This window comes from Aquarana catesbeiana, linkage group LG02 (genome assembly GCF_042186555.1).
Source record: "Aquarana catesbeiana isolate 2022-GZ linkage group LG02, ASM4218655v1, whole genome shotgun sequence".
Classification (NCBI taxonomy): Eukaryota; Metazoa; Chordata; class Amphibia; order Anura; family Ranidae; genus Aquarana; species Aquarana catesbeiana.
In genome coordinates this window covers 534627071-534654773 of record NC_133325.1, presented here as the reverse complement: position 1 = coordinate 534654773, position 27703 = coordinate 534627071, and the positions used below count along the sequence as shown (strand labels likewise).

Below are 27703 nucleotides of genomic sequence, written 5' to 3'. Positions count from 1 at the left end.
GACAGATGGCACTGAGGAACTGTGGGCACTGAATTTTCCATTTTTTTTGTGTGTGCACACTCACCGCTGCAGTCGTTCGCTCTCCCTCCTCACACGCTGTCTCTGTGTGAGGAGGGAGAGCCGGTGATGAGAGATGATTTCATATGTTTACATATGAGATCACCTCACATTGGACATGCCGATCGAGTGCTAAATGGCCGCTGTGATTGGCCATTTCGCACGATCTGTGATTGGCTGTGTCCAAGGGACACGGCCAACATAGAACTTCCCTGATGCGCGCCTGCAGCGGCGCACAGAGGGGAAGTAACCAGGAGGACATCCAGGGACGCCCTCCCGGCAATTGGCGTCTGCGCTGTAGCCGTCTTTCGGCTATAGCGCGGGCGCGAAGTGGTTAAAAAAGTAAAACTGAAATATCACAATCCTAAGTATTCAGACCCTTTGCTCAGTATTAAAGCACCCTTTTGATCTAATACAGCCATGAGTCTTTTTGGGAAAGAAGCAACAAGTTTTTCACACCTTGATTTGGGGATCCTCTGCCATTCCTCCTTGCAGATCCTCTCCAGTTCTGTCAGGTTGGATGGTAAACGTTGGTGGACAGCCATTTTTAGGTCTCTCCAGAGATGCTCAATTAGGTTTAAGTCAGGGCTCTGGCTGGGCCATTCAAGAACAGTCACAGAGTTGTTGTGAAGTCAGTCCTTCGTTATTTTAGCTGTGTGCTTAGGGTCATTGTCTTGTTGGAAGGTAAACCTTCGGCCCAGTCTGAGGTCTTGAGCACTCTGAAGAAGGTTTTTGTCCAGGATATCCCTGCACTTGGCCGCATTCATCTTTCCCTTGATTACAACCAGTTGTCCTGTCCCTGCAGCTGAAAAACACCCCCACGGCATGCTGCTGCCACCACCATGCTTCACTGTTGGGACTGAATTGGACAGGTGATGAGCAGTGCCTGTTTTCTCCACACATACCGCTTAGAATTAAGGCCAGAAAGTTCTATCTTGGTCTCGTCAGACCAAAGAATCTTATTTCTCACCATCTTGGAGTCCTTCAGGTGTTTTTTTTAGCAAACTCCATGCAGGCTTTCATGTGTCTTGCACTGAGGAGAGGCTTCTGTCGGGCCACTCTGCCATAAAGCCTCGACTGGTGGAGGGCTGCAGTGATGGTTGACTTTCTACAACTTACTCCCATCTCCCGACTGCATCTCTGGAGCTCAGCCACGGTGATCTTTGGGTTCTTCTTTACCTCTCTCACCAAGGCTCTTCTCCCCCGATAGCTCAGTTTGGCCAGACGGCCAGCTCTAGAAAGGGTTCTGGTCATCCCAAACGTCTTCCATTTAAGGGTTATGGAGGCCACTGTGCTCCTAGGAACCTTAAGTGCAGCAGAAAATTTTTTGTAACCTTGGCCAGATCTGTGCCTTGCCACAATTCTGTCTCTGAGCTCTTCAGGCAGTTCCTTTGACCTCATGAGTCTCATTTGCTCTGACATGCACTGTGAGCTGTAAGGTCTTATATAGACAGGTGTGAGGCTTTCCTAATCAAGTCCAATCAGTATAATCAAACACAGTTGGACTCAAATGAAGGGGTAGAACCATCTCAAGGATGATCAGAAGAAATGGACAGCACCTGAGTTAAACATATGAGTGTCACCGCAAAGGGTCTGAATACATAGAACCATGTGATATTTCAGTTTATCTTTTTTAATAAATCTGCAAAAATGTCAACAATTCTGTGTTTTTCTGTCAATATGGGGTGCGGTGTGTACATTAATGAGGAAAAAAATGAACTTAAATGATTTTAGCAAATGGCTGCAATATAACAAAGAGTGAAAAATTTAAGGGGGTCTGAATACTTTAGGTCCCCACTGTGTGTGTGTGTATATATATATATATATATATATATATATATATATATATATATATATATATATAGCCCCATTAATGCCACAGCTATACTATATCTTGGAACATTATCTACCTAGCCATTAATTATATCTGACAATGTCGTAAATTTATAAATCATTTCTTGGGTTCCTACATCATGTGAACTCTGATGTCAGTATTGGGAATTTGCCATCTGTACCTCCATGCCATGATACCATTTGTACATATATGAACTTACAGTACTTATATATGTATATTTTTATACTTGCATTGTGTATTTACCTTATCTGTATTGTTATATGGAATAAACATTTTACAGACACACAGTGCGTATTTGCTTCCTTTTTGCATGCTTCATTTAAAGAAAAAAAAAAAAAACCCTTGTTTTCTCCTTATATTAGGGATGGAGGCATTGGACCTACATGTCCTACACCTCATTCAAAGTCCAGACCTTTTTTCATTTTTTAAACATAACTGTCTAACGTGTTACATGTGCCTTACATGTTTATTCTCTGTTTTGCTTCAATAAAAAAACCCAAAAAAAACAAGCATACATTTTTTGATCAATCTCAGGTCTAAATCATGGACCACCATTGTCACAAAAATTTTTTTTTTCTTTTTCTCATCCCCTTACTCTTTAATTATTGATCTGTCTGTCTATCTTCTGTATATCTTCTTTAAACTGTTGTTTTATCAGTACCGAGTAGATCTCACCCAATTTTCTTTTATGATGATCCCAATACACCTTCACGCGGCTTCTTAGTTGGTGTTTTTCTCCAAGCTGAATCCGGAGAGGTTAAATATTTATGTATGCTTTCTGACCAGCCTGGAAAAACCATTTGATCCAATTTCAAATCTGAACAGAATTTGGGCAAAGTCCTCGGGAAATCTGAGAGTTGATGAGTGGCCGTCTCTGGTAGCTGTTATAGCTGTTAAGCAGGAGGGAAACCCCCATCGATACGTCGCCCCTACGGCATTTAATTTATCTAAAAGAGGGCGCAAGATTTGCCTGCAATCCAGGGTTTCCCTTGAGATCTCTGAAAAAATCTTAATTGGAGTGCCTTCAATATCAACTGTTGATAATCCTCGCAATTTTTGTAAAATTATATTTTTTTCATCGAAATAATGTTACCTGCAAATGAAGTCACGAGGCTGGTCGATTGAAAGATTTGGAGGTCTCCGTATTCTATGTAGCTGATCAAAATGAATTTGGTTAGTATCCTCTTGCTCCAAAATAGTATTAAATATTTCCTTTATCTTAATAGGCAGGTCTTCATTACTGATAGCCTCAGGAATACCTCGCATGCATAAATTATTCCTTCTATTCCTATTTCCTAGGTCTTCAACTTTGTATGTCAATGCTCTATTCACTACTGCCATTTGTGTCACCTGCTCCTGGAGCTCCTATTTCCTCTACTCGGCTAAGGACATGAGAGAGATTTGTTCTGACAGCGTTTAAATCCTTTTTAACTGACCTCTCTAAGCTTTGGAACATACCTGCCAGCTCTTGTTTAAACTCCTGCATTAATGACATACCTGGGCTCTGTGCAGCAGGACCGTCTGGAAAATCAGATCCAGAAAGCAAGTCCCGTATCTCCTGATGGGTGGAGGCAGCTGGCGGGAAGGTAGAGTGGCTTGACCGATTGGCGTGGGGTATATGCAGCCATTTGGTATGCTTGTGTCCTTCACAAGAACCGACTCCTTCCACAGCCAGGTACCTTGTAATTGGCCCGGAGATCGTGTACTTTCCAGCCACATCTCTCCCTGAATGTTTGCTCTCCTTGGAACAGGAGGTTGTCGATCGGGTTGATGAGCGGGTCGGCATTACTGCTCAGATCGTGACTATCTATGGCAAAGCTTCGGCACTCAGAGAGATCTCAGGGAGAGCTCAAGCACATCCTCTCACCCCGATTGCTGATTACTCTGATCAGGACCCATCTGTAACGGAACCTCAGCAGGAGCTCAGAGAGCTTAGACACTTCCTCTCGCCATCCTCGCCCATTCCCTCTTTTGTTAGCATTACATAATGGTCGTGCACTCATCAGGTTTCAGATGGCCCTTGCAATAGCAGAGTCACCAACAGTGGTCTGAGCTATGTTTGGATTGTAGCGCAACAGTTTTGATTGAATTAAGGTATGCTTTCCTTTTCTTTTTCCATGTATGGTTTCATTCTCATATTAAAGGACCCTCATGGGTCAGTGGAAGTGACCTGCAGCCTGTTTATTTCTGTATCTTGTTTGAAATGCTGTGTGTAAGATGGAAAGTTGTAATATTCAGAAGATTTCTTCTCCCCTGCCTTCTATTGTTCTGTTATCCACTGTGGCTGGTAAAAAGTTTCTGACTTATAAAGAATTACAAAAAAATGGATGATAAATAATACCTATAGCTCTGGGAAGTTGATAAAGACACTAGGGGTAAACAAAAAAGAATTGTGGGCTACAATGTTCCTCAGATATAGGCCAAACATCTTGTGCCTATCACTAGCTACAGTTTGGGGGATACTAATCACAACTGGCAACCGTAAAGCAAGGTGAATTTCAGAAATGAGACAGTACTGAATAATTGTGGCAATGTACGTTACCTATTATCGAATGGGTGATTTTGTTTGCTGGCCATGTCTAGGCTGTAGAGATACTAATGAAGTTTTTTCTTTAAAATAAAAATTCTTCTAGTAGCATTCATAAATATTGTCTAAAAAGACAAAAAATAAATACATTCGACCCCTCTAATTTAACTTTTTTTTTTGCACCTATATTAGCTTGTGGTTATTCCACAGGGGACTATTTTCCATGTATGGTAGTCTTTGTAATTAAGGAGGTACTTCGTATTCCACACCTTTTGTTACAGTGATATAGTAGAGTGTCTGACACTATCGCTAAGTTTCTTTCTAAGGCCAGGACAACAGTTTCACTCACGGCGGAGTGTGGTGCCCTCTGAAGAACCATCAGCATTCAATTTGCTTTTCAGAGGGCATTTGACAGGCAATGAGAAAGCATTATATTTCCTCCTCGATGCCTACATTTAACCCTCTAACGCCACACTATTGTGCCACAATGAAGTGCTGCACATGGTTGTGGAGGGGTCTTAATGAACTTAGTAAGAGAGTGATGCCACTTCTCAAACTCTACACCCAAAGTTTAAAATGCTGCAGCTGCAAAAGCATTGTGACATGTGAACATGCCAGTCCAACTGTTATTTTATAGTTCTGGTGGGCAGACAGGGGGTGGTAAAACCACGGCTCAGCCACTTGTTTGTAAGGCGGTCAAAAAGAGACACAATAATCATAATCATAGTGTGATTTGAACCTACTACCATCCTGGTGTCAATCCATCCTGTAAATGTTGCAGTAGGACCACAAAGATTTATAGCCATGGGTTTGGCACTGCTAAACGATATTCTTCTTCTTAAAAAAAATGGAATATTTTGTGTTTGAATATGGTTTGACATTTTTCCCAGAGTCGTCCAGTATTTTAAACCATCATTTTGAGATCCACACAGGGGAGTGTGGAGTAATGCAAAATGTATAAAATTTGAAGCCTCTAAATAATTTTTATGCTGTTCACTTATCCTACCACACACAAAACCAGGCGGCAGACTGAAAAGTGTTGAAGTCAAATCACTACCATGATGGTCAGGCAGCTAGTATTGGCAGGAAATATTAGCCTACAAGCTGCACTTAAGACAATTTAAATGAACAAAGCAGACAGGAAACGATTAAAAAAAGTATATAAAAAGACATTTAAATCTACTATGTATGACCTACTAACCATGGTCCTGGAGTGTTTCCACTTGGTCAGTTTGTTTAAGATACGGAGAAGATTTATGCATGAAAACAAATTTCGCCAGCAGAATCGATTATTATCTCCAGCTTCCTGTATAGATATTGTAATTGGAAAACATAAGTTACAGTACTGTAAGTATAAACAAGGGTTCTCCTTTTACCATCCAAGAAGAAACATCTGCCAAGTTGAGAACAGATTACCTAGCTCATCGATCGAACTCTGATCAACCCTCAGACATTAATTGCAAGTATTCTTTCTTCCCAATTCTACCTTATTGCTTTGTGGCTGTATATTGTCTTTATCTTTTGAAACATCTTTTTTCTGTTTTATTTGCATCAACTTTGACCTTTTCATAATAAACCCTTATGTTGAAAAGTGTTAACCTTGTCTCTAAAGCTCTTAATGCAAGCTATAAATGAACCTGCCTCTTGAAGGGCGCTGCTGTTATAGAGTAAGACTCTGAGCAGACCTGTCTGTGGTGGCAGTGTGTGTGGCAGACGCTTATTTTAAAATAATAATTGGTAATGCTTAGGGCTGAAACAACTAATCGATTAATTGACAACTAATCGATTATGAATTTAATTGATTACTATTTTCATAATCGATTAATCGGCCAGTAACATAATGGGGTTAAAAAAATAAAATGAGCCCTTTATAGTACAAAAAGAGCAAATAATCGCTACTGTAAATATTACTTTCACCGTTCTACAGTAAAAAAATGAACCCCTTACAGTAGCGATTATTTGCTTTTTTTTGTACTATAAAGGGCTCATTTTAGTTTCTTTTAACACCACTATGTTACTAAACGTCTTAGACCTGGTTCACATCTATGTGTTTTTTGTTGCTTTTTGCAGAAACACACTACACCTCATTTAACATGGTTTCCTATGGGACACGTTCACATATATGCTTTTTTTCAGCCAATGCGTATTTGGAAAGGGTCAGGGACTTTTTTTTTTTTTTTTTAACGCAAAACGGTGCTTTTTAGGTTCAATATACTTCAATGGAGAAGCTGCAGAAAAGCATGTAATGTGTTTTTGCAGCAATTTATATTTTTTAATCTGCCCAACAACAAATTGGCCAAAAAACAGTATTTCTCTTCTAATAGTGTATACAGTATATCTCCTCTAATAGTGTATATACAGTATATCTCTTCTGTCTGTTATTCTCAGAGTGGATTCAATATTTTGCTCCCTAACCATATAGTTGTTTATATTTACCACTGCATAGAGATATTTAAGAATAAATTGCCTTTTTTTTAAACTTTACATATTAACTAAATTATACACCACACTTTTTTTTTTTAAAGGTTATTAACCGATTAATCGATTAATCGAAACAATAATCGGCCAACTAATCGATTATGAAAATAATCGTTAGTTGCAGCCCTAGTATTGCTAAAATTACGAGTCTCCCCCGGCTCGGTCTTTTAAACGGGGGTGGTGGCAGTTAAAGGGTTAATTGTGTAATTAGCCCAGTGACAATCACTCTCAGGCTGCTCGCACCTAGATGGTGGTCCCGCAAGCTGGAAAATCTTTGTGCTGGGCGCAGCTGAGAGTGGCATTGTTATGTAAGTGACAGCCTGGTGTGAGGTTGGCCGGTCCTTCGTTGCAAGTTAGCGAGGAGGGCAGGGATTTGACACCCGCATTCGTCACATATTGGTGACGATATGTGACGAACGCGGGTGTCAGATCCCTGCCCTCCTCGCTAACTTGCAACGAAGGACTGGCCAACCTCACACCACGCTGTCACTTACGTAACAATGCCACTCTCAACTGCGCCCAGCACAAAGATTTTCCAGCTTGCGGGACCACAATTTAGGTGCAAGCAGCCTGAGAGTGATTGTCACTGGGCTAATTACACAATTAACCCTTGAACTGCCACCACCCCGTTTAAAAGACCGAGCCGGGGGAGACTCGTAATTTTAGCAATACCAATTATAATTTTAGAATAAGCGTCTGCCACATACACTGCCACCACAGACAGGTCTGCTCAAGAGTCTTACTCTACAACAGTAGCGCCCTTCAAGAGGCTGGTTCATTTATAGCTTGCATTAAGAGCTTTAGGGACAAGGTTAACACTTTTCAACATAAGGGTTTATTGGGTCCCCCAAGGTTCTGTTCTCGGACCTCTTATTTTCAATCTACACCTCTTCCCTGGGTCAGCTGATAGCCTCTCATGGCTTTCAATATCATTTCTATGCTGACGACACACAAATCTATCTCTCCACCCCTCAACTCACTCCATCAGTCTCCTCACGTATCACTAACTTACTAACCGACATATCTGTATGGATGTCACACCACTTCCTCAAACTCAACTTGGCCAAAACCGAGCTAATATTTCCTCCCCCACGTGCCACTTCCCCTGTCAAGAGCAATGGCAAAACCATCCACCCGTCCCCACATGTCAGGGTGCTAGGTGTTATCCTGGACTCTGAACTCTCCTTTCGGCCCCACATCCAATCACTTTCCAAAGCTTGCCGCCTCAACCTCCGCAACATCTCTAAACTACGTCCCTTTCTAACCAATGAAATCACAAAGCTCCTGATTCACTCCCTGGTTATCTCTCGCCTCGACTACTGCAACTCCCTCCTCAATGGCTTACCTTTAAATAGACTATCCCCCCTTAGTCCATCATGAATGCTGCTGCCAGACTCATCCACCTTACAAACCGCTCAGTGTCTGCTACCCCTCTCTGCCAATCCCTCCACTGGCTACCACTCACCTAACGAATTAAATTCAAAATACTAACAATAAGTTACAAAGCCATCCACAACTCTGCCGCCAGCTACATCACTAGCCTAGTCTCAAAATACCAACCTAATCGCCACCTCCGTTCCTCCCAAGATCTTCTGCTCTCTAGCTCCCTCATCACCTCCTCCCATATCCGCCTCCAGGACTTCTCTCGAGCCTCGCCCTTCCTCTGGAATTCGCTACCCCAATCTGTCAGACTGTCTCCAAATTTATCCACCTTTAGGCGATCCCTGAAAACTTTCCTCTTCAGAGAAGCCTATCCTGCCTCCATCTAACAACTGGACTATTTTCTCCATTAGCTCATCCCCCACAGCTATTACTCTTTTGTATAACTTGACCCTCCCTCCTAGATTGTAAGCTCTAACGAGCAGGGCCCTCTGATTCCACCTGTGTTGAATTGTATTGTACTTGTATTGTCTGCCCTAATGTTGTAAAGCGCTGCGTAAACTGTCCGCGCTATATAAATCCTGTATAATAATAATATTAAAAAACAAGCATTTTAATCACTCAGGGCCTGTTCACACTATATGCAGTTACCTGCATCTTTCCCTATGAAAAAAGCAGGTACATAGTTTTCAATGTGTCTTGTTCAGACCAGAATGCTGGGTTTCTCTGCGTCCCAAAGCTGTGCAATATTATGAAACATATTTCCATAAATATCGCATCTCTTCGTTTGGCCCTGCATGTCAGCGCACTTGCAGTACTCAACTGGATAAATCAGGTGTTACTTTGTGCACTTCACATAAAGTTCAAACAAAAAGAAGGGAGCTGTGTAATGCGATAAAATGCATACCATACCACCCCGTGCTGCACCAAAACTGAAGCTCAAGAGCAGAATAGTGTGAACAGCTCCTTTAGTATGAAGTAAAAATATTTACCAGACTCTCTGCTGTTAACTCAGGAAGTTCATGGACCACACAGTATGGGTAATCTAGGACTGAAATACTACAGAAACAGAATTATAGCGAGAATTGAATATATATTATAGACAAATGCATTTTACGCACAATTCTCTGCTCTATTACCTGTTTTTGGCTGTGATGTAAGACATGATATTTTGATTAAAAAACTTTAAAATCAAGGGAATACAATTTGCAAAGACCAGGTGCTGGGCCATGTACTCCATCTAGAAAAAGATCAGGAAAAAACATATGTAAGAAAGGACAGCAGCATTTTTCAGTTCTGAAGAAAAATAACCAAACAAGCCATCACCATAAACTATTATAGGGGAATTGAAGTCGATTTTTTTTTAAAGATATATTTATTGAGTTTAGAAAGTCGCAAAAAAAAAAAAAACAAACAAACAAAAAAAACAAAACACTTTTTACAGAAAAAAAATCAGTGTACAAAAACCAAATAATAAAATTGGCTTAAACCAGCTCATATGTCTCATATTGTTATTAACTGGAACAAGGTCACACATATGATACAATATAAGCAGACGTACCATTTGTCGAACCAGAGTGCACAGCAATTGTGAATATAATCATACCGAGGCCAAAGTCAGCGGACTCGCAAGCCACTTGTCCCAAATTTTATGAAACACTTTCGATCTCTTCCTAAGCTCAAAGGTCAGTTTATATTTAAGGGGGATTGGGCTGCCTCCAGGCCCACCTGCCCCTCATCTATCCATTTAATGCATGTGCTTCCATTGTGGAGACGCTTATAAATTCAGAAGGAGAAGGCCCACAAAGAGAGAGGTGCATGATCAGTTACGCCCCTAGGTAAATAACACACATCATAGACAAGAGGAAGCGTGGTGTCTGAGGCAAAAGCCAAATCTATGCGAGACATGTGGGCTGATTTATGAAATGCACATTTTCATATTTACTAAACGTTTGTGCCGGTAACAGAGCGCTAATCCCCATTTACTATAGCGATCTCGGCGCATAGGAGAATGCAATCCGTGCGCCACTATGGACATGGCGCACTGCATCTTCAATTCAATATTAACAGAAGATGGAGGTGCCAATATCATGGGGTGATGTGGGGTGATGTGAGGAATTTTAGTAACAACTTCCCAAGTAACAAATATGCCCAAATAGAATAATAAAGTAACAATTTCCGAGAATGACTGCTGTGCCTGCAAGTACGTTTAGAACTGCATGAGATCAATTTAAGCACTGCGCATGCGCAAGCGGCTCTTGCGCGCGTTCAAATGTGTTTGTTCACTGCGTGGCAAATGTAAATGCGTAAATGTCAAGCAACACAAATGCAATTGCGTGGGTTGAACGGGCGCACCTCTAAACCTGACAATTTTTTTTTTTTACACTGGTTCACCTTTATGTATTTTTTTAAGGATATTTGCACATAGGTCATGTTAGCATGTTACGTTGCCAACATGTGACATGCACCTTGTTAAAATTATGTAAAAAGGCTCTCGCTCCTCCTAAAAGGTCATTTAACCTTCCCCCTCTAATGTATATGATTTCCATGGGCTAGCTTTTGCTTTTAAAGGGGAATTCCACACTCCATTCTCCAATGCTCTTGTCGGCCCCCCAACCCCTTGGATTTCCATGGGCTCACTTTTGCTTTTAACCACTTGCCGACCGCCACATGCCGATGTACGTCCAAAGTTTGCCAGCGGATATCGTTGTTATGGCAGCAGCTAGCTTGCATAACGCCGGTATCCCCGTTTTCGTGCGGCAGGCGGCTTTCAGAGAAAAGTGGTCCCTGTGGCAGATTCGCCACGACATCACTTTTATCGGTGGCGGGAGAGGGCCCCCCTACCGCCGCATTCCGGTTCCCTCCACCGCTTACCAGAGCCATCGGTAGCGGCAGAGGCGATCGCGTCCTTCTCAGTGCTGTGCCTGGAGACGAGTGAGGCTAAGATGGCGCCCACTCGTCTCCATGACACTGCTGGGCGGAAGCGACGTCAAAACATCACTTCTGCCCATACGTCTTAAAGGCACATTTTTTTCAATGTCATTTTTTTAAATGACTTTTTTTTTTTTTATTGCATTTTAGTGTAAATATGAGATCTGAGGTCTTTTTGACTCCAGATCTCATATTTAAGAGGTCCTGTCACGCTTTTTTTTATTACAAGGGATGTTTACATTCCTTGTAATAGGAATAAAAGTGACACAACTTTTTTTTTTTTTTTAAACAGTGTAAAAATAAAATAATGTAAAATAAATAATAAAAATACAATAAAATTTAAAAAAAACCCGTCCTGACAAACTCGCGCGCAGAAGCGAACGCATATGTGAGTAGCGCCCGCATATAAAAACGGTGGTCAAACCACACATGTGAGGTATCGCCACAATCGTTAGAGCAAGAGCAATAATTCTAGCCCTAGACCTCCTCTGTAACGCAAAACATGCAACCTGTACAATTTTTTAAACGTCGTCTATGGAGATTTTTGAGGGTAAAAGTTTGACGCCATTCCACGAGCGGGCGCAATTTTGAAGTGTGACATGTTGGGTATCACTTTACTCGGCGTAACATTATCTTTCACAATATAAAAAAAAATTGGGCTAACTTTACTGTTGTCTTATTTTTGTATTCAAAAAAGTGAATTTTTTCCAAAAAAAGCACGCTTGTAAGACCGCTGCGCAAATACGGTGTAAAAAAAAGTATTGCACTGACCGCCATTTTATTCTCTAGGGTGTTAGAAAAAAACAATATATAATGTTTGGGGGTTCTAAGTAATTTTCTAGCAAAAAAAAACTGTTTTAAATATGTAAATACCTAAATTCCAAAACGAGGCTGGTCCTTCAGTGGTTAAAGGGGAACTCCACACTGTGACGAAAATATAAGCGTAGGATAGTTTTGCCTTAACAAGATGTGGTGTGATCTGTAGAAGTAGTGTAATTGTAGATGTAGTTTAATTCTGGGTTATTAAAAATATAGTATTCTATGTCAGTCATGCACATATGTTCTTTCATTAGCATTTGAAAAGGACAGAGACAGTTTTTTTCTAGGATCGAAGTGACACCTAGATGCCAATAAAAGTTCCCATTAGAGTAAACATAGATTGCCACCTTCCTGAGGCTCAAAGAAAAGTGCTAGTCATCTTGGCCACACGGATCTGCAGGGGGCATTCACAAGGCTCCGGACAGTCTGTAAGCTTTGATTAATATCAAGAGATCTAAGGAACCTATTTTATCTCTCATAAAAGCTAAAATATTAACGGCAGAGAGATGAAAATAATTCCTTTTGATCGTACACCTGATGGGTTAGGTGTACATGTAACTCTGTATGTATAGCAGAGGTGGAATCCTAGAGAACCACATAAAACCGTTATATGGCGCCTGATTGCGGCAGGCAGGCAGTGATTGGTACTGTTGCGATGCGCCGGTATCGGAAATCCCATCCATGACCCAGCAATCAGCGCCGTTCCGGGCCAATTTGATTCTGGTAGTTTCAGAACACAAAACATTTGTGGGCTGAGACAGAAACACCCCCCAGGGTTCATTGGCCAAGGGCTAAAGTCCAGCCCACATCCATATTTCAATAAATTGGGTAGCCTGAGATATGGACATTGTTCTTCCACGAAGCCAGTTCGAAACTGGGGAGTTCCCACATGTTCCAGTATGCTTCTACTAACAAATAGACTTGGGTAAAGTTTATTTCTGTTTTTATCCCTTTTTATTTTCATAGCAAATTGCCAATTGTGTGTCTTTCTGCATTTTTTTTATCTTTTTTGGTAAATCCTTTTTCTTTGTATATCTTATATGCACTGCCCACTTTCGGGATATTAAATGATAAAATAATAAGTGACTTCAGAGATATGAGTCCTAGCTTAGTACACAGGAGAGGTTGTTGTATTTTAGTGCCTAAGTACTCGGTTTAGGTTACGTACCAATCGGTATGCAATTGCACTGTGTGTTGGCAGATTGCATGCAGATTGTAAGCTAACAGATCTTCCAGACAGAGATCTGTGTGTGTGTGGTGGCTCAGCAGACCAGTCTGCGGACAAACTGTTGGGTGGTGGCAGGCTATCGTTTATTGTGTCTGGTGTGTGGGTGTGGGGACAGTGGGAAGAGTGATTAACACCGGGGTTCAAGCTTGCAGGATAGCTGGAGGAACCCTAGAAGTGTATAGTAATTGCTAGACTGCTCCCCAACCCTTAGAGTGCACCAGATTGCATGTAAGATTTGTATCTGCCTGTGTGTGGTCAGCTAGCTGGATTGGAGTGGAGTCTCCCTCTAGTGGTGGCCAAAGGTAGTGCAGGCTGTGAAAGTACCGCAGCCAGTCTTACATGCGCAGTATAAGTTCCCCCTTATTCCCTTAGTTCCTCATATCCCCGGTCACGGAACGCGCGTCACGATTAGTTAGTCACCGTGGGCGTGCGAATTCGTGACACACACTCCATTCTCCAATGCTCGTCTCCCCCTTCTAACCCCTTTGATTTCCATGGGCTAGCTTTTGCTTTTAAAGGGGAACTCCACACTCCACTCTATTCTCAAAAGGCTGTGAGCTGCCTTCACCAATCCAAACCACATCTTTTTTCAGAGCATACAACAGGGCCAGGTAGGAAAGGGGCGAGAAGAGCGATCGCCCAACCCCCTCCCGAATTATACAAGGCCAAATGCACTCAACATAGCTGGCTCCTTTGGGGCATGTTGGGCTCAGCCCAATACCAACCACAAAGCACCTTGTACCCACTAGTTTAAAAGGGGCTTTCCACAATCTGTAAAGCCCCCTGTCTGCAGCCCCCCACAACCCCAGCCTAGGGTTGTGTGGAAGAGGCCCTTGTCCCCCTGAATATGAGAACAAGGTGGTAAACTTTTGGGGTGCCCGAGCCCCTCCTGCCCCCAAGCATACACCCCCCTTTCATGGACTGGCTTGCTATGTGTTTGGCTAGGGGTTTGTTAGTGTGTGGGAGGGGCACAATATTTTTTTATTTTGGGGTGGTATTTTTCACGGGGATTCTCTTTTTAAGCCTTTACAGACCCAAATGGCCTTGTATGTATTGGGGGGGGGGCAGGCTATTTTTTTTTTTTTTTTGGGTTAAAATCTTGCAGCTGCAATGTAAATTTGTAAGTTTTCTCTAAAGCAGTACATTTTTGAAGCAGCACTTTGGATACATACTACAGATGCACCACTTTACAGGCAGAGTAACCCCCCCCCCCAAGTTACTAGCTTTAGGGCTAGTTCACTCCATAGAAACGCAGTCCAGATGCGTTCCTGATGCTATTCTGAATGCGCGTTTTTGATGCATTCCAGTGCATTTATGATACGTTTTTGATGCAGTTCAGTACTTTTTTCCACCTTTTTTTCTTAACCTTAAATAAGGACGTGCTGGATGATGTGCTTAACCGCTTCAGCCCCAGATTTTACCCCCTTCCTGACCAGAGCACTATTTGCGATTCTACACTGCGTCGCTTTAACTGACAATTACGCTGTCGTGCGACGTTGCACCAAAACAAAATTGACGTCCTTTTTTTTCCACAAATAGAGCTTTCTTTTGGTGGTATTTGATCGCCTCTGCGGTTTTTATTTTTTGCGCTATAAACAAAAAAAAGCGACAATTTTGAAAAAAACGCAATGCATTGATTACTGTAAAAATGTCACTGGCCGTGAAGAGGTTAACACTAGGGGGCAGTGAAAGGATTAATGTGTTCCCTAGTGTGTGTTCTAACTGAAGAGGGATGGGGACTGTGCAGGGAAGATAACAGATCGCTGTTCATACTCTGTATGAACAGACCATCTGTCACTTCTCCCCTCAGAGAACCGGAAACTGTGTGTTTACACACACAGTTCCCAGTTCTCTGTGTCTCAGCGGAAATCGCGGGAGCCCAGCGGTGATCGAGACCGCCGGGCACTCGCATTGGCTTGGGGGGTGAGAGGGGGACACGCGTGCCCCCTAGTGGCCAAAGGGCGAAGTGACGTTACATAATGTTGTTTCGCCCAGCCGTGCCATTCTGCCGCAATACAACTGCGGTAGCTGGTCGGCAAGTGGTTAATTTTGGACAGGGGGGTGGCTTATTTTGTGCTAGCTGCATTTGGGTTGGTCTGGGCATGCTCAGGGACTTTGTTTTCTTTTTTTGTGCTTTTTGTGTGTGAACAGCACTTGGATGTTTCTGGGTTATGCTCAGAGACTGTGTTTTTTGGGTTAGTAATTTAAGGACATCCTTAACAGGTGTACCCCCTTTGAAGTTCAGTCTCTACACTGGGTGAACTTGCATTTTGTGTGTTTCATGCAGACAGCATTCTTTACCTTGCCCTGAAAAGATGCAAGATTCTGTGTGTGTGGAGCCGGCAAGAGAGTACATTTGGGTGTCCTTATCGAGTTTGTAACACATGTATTTTCTCTTTGTATTTAGTTTGTTATGTCTTTGCAAAACAGATGTGTTTTCGAGCAAGTTTTTTTTTACTTTGGTTTATTGTATTTTTTGGGTGGGGGATACTTTCCCCTGAAATATTTTTGATGTCAATGTTAGTCGTTTGTTCACTTTGATTTGTCTGTGCTGCATTATTTTGCAAAATCTTTCTCAAGATGTTGTGACTAATGTTTAAATCCTTAATAGATATCCATTTGTGGGCGCAGTCCTTTTAACTCCCGTTAGATTCCAATGCAAAATGATCAGACCTCAAAAACCATATTCTGTTAGTGTCTCAAATTAACATACATGTGTTTTTTGCTTTCCTTGCTCTTTTCCAAGTCCTGTTTTGTTGACCAATAAAATTTGTAGCAAATTTTTATGTTTTATGTGTTTTGTTACTTTTCATGCCACAGATTTCCCAGCTGCAGGTTAACTAGGCTGATTGGCATGACAAAACAAAAAAATTGTGATTTGTCTACAAGCTACCTTCCTGTTGCCTTCATGGTAGCATATGCATGGATTGTGTGTATGCTGCCATGGATAGTCACCAGGAAAGGAAAATTACAGAGCAGTAGGTATTACATTTTCCATTTTAGCACAGTGGTTCTCAGCCTCAGTCCTCAAGTACCCCCTACAGGACATGTTTTGGGAATTTATCTTAGCTAAAATAGCTGCCCAAAATACAAAGCCATTGACTGATTTAAAGCACCTGGCCAAGATGAAGGAAAACCTGCAATCATGGCCTGTTGGGAGTACTTGAGGACAGGGTTGAGAACCACTGATTTAGAGCTCTGAGCTAAAATCGAGCTCCAGACAATCCTATTCTAATTGTTGTCATTTGAGCAAAATCAAGTGAGTGTTAGAACCCCTGCTTGTCTTTTTTAGGTTGGGCTTTGTGTCCTTTTTCTTAAAATTGGCTTCATTTCCTGTCACATAGCCAAACAGGAAGCGAGGGTAAAACCCTACCAATGTCTTTCCTTGGGGACACACAGGTCAATCTAACTAGTGTCCCCATTAGGCAAATTGCACTCTAGCACTTTGTTGTGTACACCCCACATTATTAGGTATTGTGGGGTTTATTAAAGGCAAATCCACACTGCAATACAAGTGTACTCGCTGTAAATCTGAGGGGAAGCACTGATTTTATCATCCAATCATGTTGAAGCAAAGATGCTGTTTTTTTTATTTTCCTTGCATGTCCCCCTCGGATCTCCAGCAACTGCACTTGTAGTGCAAAGTGGATTTGCCTTTGGTAAATAAACCCCAAAGTCCAAGTAACCTAATAATTTGGGGTGTACAGAGCAAAATGCTAGAGTGCAATTTACCTAAGACCCCTTTTTTTTTTTGTTTAATAAGTTTTTATTAAAGAAAATATATCATGTATACAGTTGTAACAGTTATAACACAAATCTTCCATTATTTTAACAGCATAGGTTATAGTATTCGTATAGTTCACTACTTAGTTAGTTTTATCAGGTGCGCATAAGAAGTTACAATAAGTCAACTAAGCAGCTGATTTGGATAAAGAAGTGTGAGCTAGGTGATCATCATACTTTAAGTGGAATTAAAATAGAAAATATTGCTTTAGTTTAACATAAGTATACATCGAGACAAGATAGTGATAAAGAGGGAGAGGATAGAAAAGAAAGAGTTGAAAGTGGGAAGGGGAGAGGGTAGGAGGTTGCTGGCATGCTAGACCATGTATTGAGCAGAGGGGAGGATTATCATGGGTGGGTGTTTAATGGCTATGCTAAAGTATTTGGGTTGAGGAGTTAGAGCAAGAGGTTTATATATGTGGCAGTAGTCTGAAATTTTTTCCAGGGTTCCCAGGTTAAAGAATGTTTCTGGGAGGTCCCTCTAATATTGTGGGTGATACTCTCCATAAGGTATACATTGTCAATCATTTGTAGCCAGGCCTTCATAGAGGGAATAATTGGTTGGCCCCACAATGTGGGGATTAAGGCTTTGGCAGTGTTTAGTAGATGAGGAATGATTGAGTGTTTGTACGCCTTTATGGGAGTTTTTGTGATATGAAACAGAATAGCCCATGGATCATTTGGTATTTGAACATCCGCTATCTGAGCAATCAGAGTGCGAATATTTTCCCAATATGGTTTAATCAATGGGCAGAACCACCATATGTGTGCGTGAGTAGCTTTGTTCCCACAGTTCCTCCAGCACAATGGGGAACTGGCGGGGAACATTTGGTGTAGGCGAACTGGGGTGTAATGCCACCTGGTGAGCAGTTTATAGTTGACCTCTGTCATTCTTGAGGCCATGGACGAGGTGTGAGCAAGTTGGAGGATCCTATCTTTTTGGTTGTCAGTCAGGGAGAGACCAAGGTCTATTTCCCATTTAGTCAGGTAGGAAGGGGGGTCTGGGTTTTGAAGTGTAATAAGAGCTTTATAGAATATAGAAATGCAATGTAGAGGGGGGTCTTTTGGAAGGAATATTACTTCTATTTCGTTTAAATCGCTAATACCCCTAAGTGGATTAGAAAGGGAGCTTAGGAAGTGTTGTAATTGGTGGTATCTCCATTTATCTAGGAACGTGGCTGGTTTAGGGGTGAGGATTGAAGTTAAGGGTTTAAGTGTATTGCCATTTAGAACGTGATGTAATAAGAGGGGATCCCCTGACCTCCATGTCTTAAAACCTGGGTCCAAAAGGCCTGGCAAAAAGTATGTGTGATTGAGAAGAGGTAGCAAAGGGGAGTCATAATTCCAGGAATGTTTTTTGTGTAGTGCGTCCCATATATCCAAAGAAGAAATGGTAAGGGCCGAGGTGGTGTGGGCGAGGTTCCTGTGGGAGCGGGGTATCCAGGGAGCCATTGAAAGGTCCACTCCACTCAGGTGATATTCGATTTGTACCCATAGCTTCCTGCCAAGGGCATATTTCCATTCAGCTAGTCTGGCCAGTACCGTTGCTTGGAAATAGGCTTTAAAATTAGGAAGTGCCAAACCACCTGAGCATTTGGAGCGGGACAATAACCCCCTGGATATTCTAGGGTGTCTATCCTTCCAGATAAAGCGGGAGACCAGGGACTGTAGAGTAGTAAAAAAAACCACCGGAACACCTAGTGGTAGCATTTGAAAGAGGAAGAGGATGCGTGGTAGTATGTTCATTTTAATTATATTAACTTTCCCTAACCAGGTATGTGACAGGTTAGACCATTTTCGTAGGTCAGTTCTAATTTTATTTAACGTGGGGATGTAATTATATCGGAAAATGGATTGAAGATTAGGGGTGAGGTAAATACCTAGGTATTTCAAACAGTTTGATTCCCATCGAAAAGGAAAAAGGGGTTTGAGGAAGAGAGTCTCGGCCTTGGGGATGTTAATGTTTAAAATTTCGGATTTAGATAAATTTATTTTGAAGTTAGAGATTGATTGAAACGTGGAGAATGCAGACATCAGATTCGGAATCGAGATCCGAGGTTGTTGAATAAAAAATAGTACATCGTCTGCATATGCCGCGTATTTATGGGATCTGTTGCCTATTTGTATGCCTTTGATGTTAATATTGTTCCTGATTGTGGCGAGAAAAGGTTCTAGAGTGATAGCAAATAAAAGAGGGGAGAGGGGACAGCCCTGCCTGGTTCCGTTATGTAGGATAAAGGGGTCGCTCAACGTTCCGTTAATCCTGACCTGAGCCGAAGGGTTAGCATAAAGAGAAGAAATACGGTGAAACATTTTAGGACCCACCCCCAAATGGCGTAAGGTCAGCTTAAGGTACTCCCAGTCCACCCTATCGAAAGCTTTTTCTGCATCAGTAGAGAGAAGTAGGGTGGGCTGGGAGCACCGTCGAACGTATTGAATCAGAGAAATTGCACGAAGGGAGTTATCTTTCGCTTCTCTGGCGGGTATAAAACCTGACTGATCCGCCGAAATCCAATTTGGTATAAGGGGAAGTAGGCGGTTTGCCATAACTTTGGCAAATAATTTAATGTCAACGTTTATTAACGATATAGGTCTAAAACTATTACAGAGTGTAGGGTCCTTGTCTGGTTTAGGGATGACTGTGATATGGGTCAAAAGTGATTCTGGGCGTAAGCCTGAAGAGTGGGAGATTGAGTTTGCATATTCAGAAAGTCGAGGGAGCAGGATGTCACTAAATGTTTTATAGTATAATATCGTGAATCCGTCAGGTCCAGGGGCTTTACCAGAGGGGGAGGACTTCAATGCTGTCTGGAATTCCTCGACCGAAAAGTCTTCTTCTAATTCTTTTAGAACAGATATGGGTAATTTGGGAAGATTTGCCTCTCTCAAGTAGGATAGCATACGGTTTCGTCTCTCCTCACAGGGGAGAGATGATAAGTCATTTTTAACATTATATAGGTCCGCGTAGTAGTCTCTAAATGCTTTAGCAATATCTGGGGTTGCATGGGCCAATGCACCTGACGGAAGCTTAATCTTGGGGATGAATGATTGCGACTGTTTAGTCTTTAGTGATCTAGCTAGCAATCTACTTGGTTTGTTCCCCCATTCGTAAAATTTTTGCGACAGACGCTGGAATCTTCTCTTGGTGTCTAGATTAAGGAGGGACTTCAATTCCTCACGTTTAAGTGTGAGGGATTTAAGGTGTTCATTATGTAAAGAAAGTTTATGTTGCTTATCTAGAGCCTCTATCTGTTGTAGAACCTGGTTAATTTGTTGACCATGCTCTCTTTTTATCCGTGCACCAAGCTCAATGAGCCGACCTCTAATGGTAGCCTTATGAGCTTCCCAAACGACCGAGGGGGAGGTATCAGAGGATTTGTTGTCTCTAAAATATTGCGATAAGTGGGAGGCTAGCATAGAGACCTCTGCTTCATTAGTGAGAAGGGAATCGTTAAGCCTCCAGTTGGTGGTGCGTCGGGGTAGGGAGGGCATGGTCAGTGTCATCGACACAGGTGCATGATCTGAAATTGATGTGAGACCAATGTGGGCAGAGTGTAAAAAGGGGAGATGGAAATGGTCTAAGAATATATTATCTATTCTAGAGTATGATTGGTGTGTTGAGGAGTAGTGTGAGAAATCCTTCTCCTTAGGATGAAGAAGGCGCCAAACATCCATTAATTGATGATCAAGAAGCCGTTTTTTCACAAATTTCAGTTTTTTGAAAGAGATATTAGAACGGCTTTGTGATGTATCAATAGTGGGGTCTAACGGCATGTTTAAGTCCCCCGCTAGAATAGTGAGTCCTGTGGCAAAGTGTGACAACTTAGTCAGTATTTGGGAAAGGAAGGTAGGTTGGTCATGGTTCGGGCAATAGATATTTGCAAGCGTGCATTGGACATTTCCAATGAATCCCTTAAGAAAAAGGAAGCGACCATAATCATCTGCAAGCATGTCAGAAAGTCTGAAAGACAAACCTTTGCAGAAACCAATAGCTACACCTTTGGACTTATTGGTGTCTGACAGACTATAGTACCACTGCGGAAAGTTAGGTGAGGTAAGTTTAACAGGTGTTGTGTGGGTTAAGTGCGTTTCTTGGAGAAATGCAATGGAACATGTAGCATGTTTAAGTTCACGATATAATTGATGTCGTTTAGCAGCAACATTAAGACCCCTAACATTGTAGGATACAATCTTTACCTTAGCCATTTAAAAAGAGCATGGATATTTTCAGTTTGTCTTGCCAAGCATACCAGCAGAGAGGGGGAAGAGGGGGGGGGGAGGAGAGAGAGGAATAGTAGGAAAGAAGGAGAAGAGAAGAAGAAGAAGACAAACATATACAATAATTATACATGTAGGTCAGAGAACTAGTGGGAAATGAAAAAATATCACGCAGAAAACTGCAGTGGTCCCATTGGGGAGAGAGAGAGCGAAAGGCCATCCCAATCCTTAAACAAGGATTAAATAGGATATCTTCGGGGCCATTCACGCTCGCCATCCCCAGGAGGAGGTGGGGGGGTGGTGTTACGCTATGGGGGGGAGGTGGCGAGGGGAGTGTGTCCCGACAGCACACGGCCTGTAGAAGAAAAACATGTTAACAACCCGTCATTAACAGGAGAGCAATGAATTCCATTCGGAAATAAGAAAACCCATGTAAATGGAACCAGAATCAATAAAAACAATAAGCAACCTGCAAGAAATCGCAAATGTAGACCAATTGGAAACATGCAACAATCAACATAATAATAAAGGAAAACAAATATTGGTCATTTTACCAATGAGTCCACCCCGGCTTCGCAAGCACGAGTACAGAAAAGAGTAAAGAAAAATTCTATATGCACACGCAAACACAGAGACCGGGTCCGGACTCAGCCAATAGGGCCTTTTTGTAAAAAAAGAAAAAATGATTTATATTATTATCAATAATATGGGTGAAAAAATAAATGTTTTAGCCTTGTGTTTGTGCAGAGCCTGGGAGAGAAGCGCGACTCTTCTTTGAGGGGGTCTTTTTCCAGACAGAGTCCATGGGACATGAGAATTTTGGAATCGAATCCTGCCAGCCTGGAAGTTCCATGGGTGAGAGATGTAGGTCCTGCATAAAAGTTGGAAGTTCCTCAGGAAATCTTAATGTATGGGAGCGACCATTTTTTGTAGCAATCAGGCAGGCAGGAAAACCCCATCTGTATGTAATCCCGTCAGATCGTAAGTTATCCAGTAGCGGTTTTAATGCTCTGCGGCGGTCCAGAGTATCTTTAGAAAGATCTGGATAGATACTAATGGTGGCACCGTCAAAGTCAATGTTAGGTATGCCTCGCATCTTTATCATGATGGCATTTTTGTCTTCAAAATAATGTAGGCGGCAGATGACATCTCTGGGCTGGTCCGAGTTAGCGTTACGGGGTCGTAAAGCCCGATGCACACGATCAAAACGTAGTGGTGCGGCGACAGGGTTACCCAGGATGGTATTAAAAATGCCTCTTATAGAAGGTTCAAGATCAGTATCCCTAGTGGCTTCCGGCAACCCTCTAACTCGGATATTGTTTCTGCGGTTACGGTTTTCGAGGTCTTCGAGCTTATATAAGGATGTACGGTGAGCAAAAGCCAGCTGGGTAACGGTGTCTTGCAGTTCTTTAATGGCTAGTGCCTGCGTGTCCTGTCTCTGCTCCGTTTCCTCCACCCTGACCAGGAGATGTGACATATCAGATCGAACAGCAGTTATTTCTTTTTTGATGGATTTCTCCAAACTGTGAAACATACCTGCAAGTTCTTTTTTGAGGCCGCTCATAAGTGCTGACATTTCAGAGCCTACGGGGGATCCGGGATCGTCCATAAGATCCGAGCAGCAGGAAGAAGCTGGAGAGCACTCCCTCACAGAAGCAGCGCGGGATGATGGAGAGGCGCTTACTCTCGAGGCCCTGTCTTGGTCACCGCGTGCGTTGGCTAGGTATTGCTGAATAGAACCTGTGGAGACTGGATTAGAGAGTGATCTCTTGCTTGAACGTTTAACAGAAGCAGAGCGGAGCTTAGGTGTTTTGGCGGGCATAATTGGAGCTATATGGCCGATAGCTGCAAGGGACACCCCCCCTCACATTTGAGCAAAGTTACATATTCATCAGAATGTTGTCAGCACCTGGAGGGGTTCCCCTTTAAGTGGAGCACAGATAACAAAAAGTGTACTCTAGTGACAGTGGAAGAGCAAGTAAAATTATTAAAATTATTGTAATTAAGCAAAAATAGAGGCTGTAAAGGTAATGCGTCAGATAAGAGAGATACTTGCTGAAAAATGAGTGCTGTAGACAAGTTTCAATAAGAAAGGTAGTGGAGAAAGATGGTTGTGGGAGTACTTGGAGCACCAAGATGGCCGCCGACCTCCAGGGATAGGCCGGAGCCGCGGACTTTCCTAGTGATTGTGTCCGGTCGGGCGAGTGCCTTTTTCAGTGTGAAATGTAGGTTCAGAGTGGATCTTTGGGGAGGGGGAGCTGTTACTCACTTTGTCCCAGGGGTCAGGCAGGGCAGATCTATCCCAGGCCGGTGTCCAGCTCCCCAGATGGTGTAGGTTAGAGGCTCCAGATATGTAACAGGCCGCGGGGCAGCGCCAGGCCGTAGCGCAGCGGAGCGGAGGGATCGGGCCTCCAGGCAGATCTCGGGTGTCCCCCCTTGCCGCTCCCCCGACCGGTTGGCAGCCACTCGCCGAGGATGAGCGTCCGCTCGGCACCCGGCTCACTGGGGCGGCAGGCTAAAGGCTCCGATCGGGCCGTAGGCCCCAAGATGGCGGCGGGAGTCTCTGCCAGGAGCAATCCACAGGCCCGGGGCACCGAAAACTGCAAGAGTCCGTAAAAATAGCACTCCGGGCGCCAAGCAGGACGGCCCCAGGGGCTGGTAGAGTGTAAAGCCGGCTCTCAGGGGATAGTTAGAGCCCAGATGGCTGCGGATTTTCTGTGGCTTGGAGGAGCTCAGCCAGAACACGTCCTCCACCTTGCTCATCCAGACACGCCCCACCTAAGACCCCTTTTACACTGGGGCGCATCTTAGGAGCGGTGTATACATGCAACACTGTACCCATATGAAATTTGCGTCCTTTTTTTCACACAAATATAGCTTACTCTGATGGCCTGGTGACAGGTACTCGGGTACTCTGATGGCCTGGTGACAGGTACTCGGGTACTCTCATGGGCTACAGATAGGTACTCGAGTACTCTGATGGGCTGGTGACTGGTATTCGGGTACTCTGAAGGGCAGTGACATGTACTCAGTACTCATATGGACCGTGACAGGTACTCAGGTACTTGGGTCTCATATGTACTGCGACAGGTACTCAGGTAATAATATGGACTGTGATAGGTACTTGGGTACTCAGATGGACTGTGACAGGTACTCAGATGGACTGTGACAGGTACTCAGGCACTTAGATGAACTGTGACAGGTACTCCGGTACTCAGATGGACTGTGACAGGTACTCGGGTACTCAGATGGACTGTGACAGGTACTCATATGGACTGTGACGGGTCCTCTTTATTAGGGGGGGCAATCAGTGTGATTGGTGTACACTGTAAGTGGTAACGAGATGTTACCGCAATCTCCTCACACACGATCGGTGTGTGAGGAGGAGAACTCGGTAACATCTCGTTACATTTAGTAATCGGCTATGAAAGGATCACAGCCGATCATATGGTAAACATCCGCGGGCAATGGCTGTTTACCAGCGTCGGTGATGAGTAGTGCACCATAAGCCTGGTGACAGGTACATGGGTACTCCGATGGGCTGGTGACTGGTATTCGGGTACTCTGAACTCATATGAACTGTGACAGGTACTTAGGTACTCATATGGACTGTGACAGGTACTCGGGTACTCAGATGAACTGTGACAGGTACTCATATGGACTGTGACAGGTCCTCTTTATTTGGGGGGGGGGGGCAATCAGTGTGAGTGGTGTACACTGTAAGTGGTAACAAGATGTTACCGCAATCTCCTTCTCACACACGATCGGTGTGTGAGGAGGAGAACCCGGTAACATCTCATTATCGCTCTGTATTTACATGTAGTGGCTGTTTACCAGCGTCGGTGATAAACAGTGTTCCCGGGAACATGCTGCCACCGACGTGCACGCACAGCGCGCTCATGATCGCACCGTGCAAAGTGGGGCAGTACCATCTGTGATCGGCTATGACTTCATCACCACCGAAGGTACAGCAATGCGCGCACATGATTGCTTGCATTCCCTGTTTAAATGGACGGAAGTCATATGACTCCTGCCCAGAACAAGAGCTGCGCCGCCTGGCCGTCATATGACAGCCGGCAAGCGGATAATATAAAACACCAGTTGCCTTTCACTAGAAACATTTGTTAGCCCAGTCTTGGAAATCTGTATCTGCTTTACTATTAATTTACATGAAAATATTGATTCCTGCAGCTAAATGCATCAAATGCATCTAGATGCGCAACCACTGTCTATGCGAGATGCGCGAGTGCTGTGTGCGCATAGGTATGTGCCTGTGACGCATATCTGGTTCCCAGAAGCGGCAGACAGCACACAAGGAATGACATCACGCCCCTACAGGAAGTTGCTTGTACTGCTGCTAATTTCTTCCCACCACCATGCCCCCCGCTCACTGTTCTCTGAGGAAGAGATGATCCTTATTTGCAAATTAAGAAAAACATTTTTTTTTTTTTTAACATGGGGTGGTGTTTGTGTGGGTCCGTAACACACATTCAGACAGGATCCGATTTACCTACCAGCATGTTTTAAGAGTGTGGAAGGAAATCGGATTACCTGGAGGAAACCCACGCAGGCACAGGGAGAATATGCAAACTCCAGACAGATGGTGTCGGGGGCAGGATTTTAACCAGTGACTCTTTTTGCTGCTAGGTGAAAGTGCTAACCACTACACCACTGTGCTGTCCAAATATATATCTATTGATGTAGGTTCTTGTGTCCACCAGCAGAGAGAAGTTGGGTAGATGCCACACTCCAAATTCTGGAGGTATAATAATGGTTTAGCACAGGGGTCTTCAAACTACGGCCCTCCAGTTGTTCAGGAACTACAATTCCCATCATGCCCAGTCATGTCTGTGATTGTCAGAGTTTTACAATGCTTAATGGGATGTTTAGTTCCGCAACAGCTGGAGAGCCATAGTTTGAAGATTCCTGATCACTCTAGCATAGGGATATGCAATTAGCGGACCTACAGATGTTGCATAACTACAATTCCCATGAGGCACAGCAAGACTCTGACAGCCACAAGCATGACACCCAGAGGCATGATGGGACTTTGCAACAGCTGGAGGTCCGCTAAATGCATATACCTGCTCTAGCATGTCTTGAAAAAAGGTGTTTTTTCATGTGCCTTGTATAATGCCCAAGAAATATCAATAGGAAAATATAAGTGGGTCATGGCACATCTACATTCTAAATTTGGCACTTAAGATGGTCATGCACTATGCAATCTGATTGGCCAATCTCTGTACAACTCAATATTTGGGAAAAATAGGTAACAGGAAGAAGCACTTGAACAATTAATTCAAATTATAGGAAATCAAACAGGCTCTTGCACTAAATCTAATTGTTTTTTAAGATCTAACTGATTGCAGTATATGGTCACCTTTAACCACCTCCCGCCCGCCGTATGCAGAATGACGGCCGGGAAGTGGTTCTGTTATCCTGACTGGACGTCATATGACGTACAGCAGGACAACATGCCAGCGCGCAGCGTGGCGATCGTGAGAGCGGCGTGTCAGTCTGACAACCTGCATCTCCGATCGTGATAAGAAGCCTCTGTCAGAGGCTTCTTACCATGTGATCAGCTGTGACCAATCACAGCTGATTATCGCGTGAACCAGGAAATGCCGGTAAACGTTATTCCTCGCTTCGTGCTGACAGGGAGTGCCAATCGCCAGCTCTCCCTGTCAGAGGGGGGTCTGTTCTGATAATCAGCACATTGATTATCAGCACAGCCCCCTCAAATGTACAAATCACCTGCCAACCAGTGCCCAGCAATGTAAAAGCAATAAATTCTGTCAGTGTCCACCACAGTGCCAATCACTGCCCACCACAGTGCCAATCACTGCCCAGCAGTAACGCCTGTCAGTACTTATCAGTACCTCATCATCAATGCTGCCCATCAGTGCCACCTGTCAGTGCCAATCAGTACCGCCTATCTGTGCCCATCAGTGCCACCTCAGTGCCCATCAGTGCTGCATATCAGTGCCGCCTATTGGTACCCATCAGTGCCTCCTCATCAGTGCCAACTCATCAGTATCCATCAGTGCCCGTCAGTGAAAGGGATACAAAATTTTATGACAGAAATTAAAATAAACTTTTTTTTCCCCAAAATTTTGGTATTTTTTAGTTTGTTTAGCAAAAAATAAAAAACGCAGAGGTGAGCAAATACCATCAAAAGAAAGCTCTATTTGTGGGAAGAAAATGATAAAAATTTACTTTGAGTACAGTGTTGCATGACCGCGCAATTGTCATTCAAAGTGTGACAGTGCTGAAAGCTGAAAATTGTCTTGGGCAGGAAGGGGCGTTAAGTGCCTGGCATTGAAGTGGTTAAAGATCAAGATTGGAAAATATTAATTTATTGGGTTTAGAAACACTTCTCTGTTCTTTGTAATGTATTGAAAGATTTGTGTAAAAATAGAAAAAAACA

General features: G+C 43.2%; 1 protein-coding gene across 3 annotated transcripts in view; it reads right to left on the bottom strand.

The window, feature by feature from the left end:
- The window catches only part of STRIP1 (striatin interacting protein 1), a 614942-nt gene that overhangs the window by 48246 nt on the left and 538993 nt on the right, over positions 1-27703 (bottom strand). For all 3 annotated transcript variants that reach the window (XM_073615854.1, XM_073615856.1, XM_073615855.1), the window contains 3 exons: positions 9437-9537; positions 9290-9356; positions 5641-5745 (listed from right to left, as the gene is read on the bottom strand). In XM_073615854.1, coding sequence (XP_073471955.1) covers positions 5641-5745; positions 9290-9356; positions 9437-9537 — 273 coding nt within the window. The remainder of the gene's footprint in view (positions 1-5640; positions 5746-9289; positions 9357-9436; positions 9538-27703) is intronic.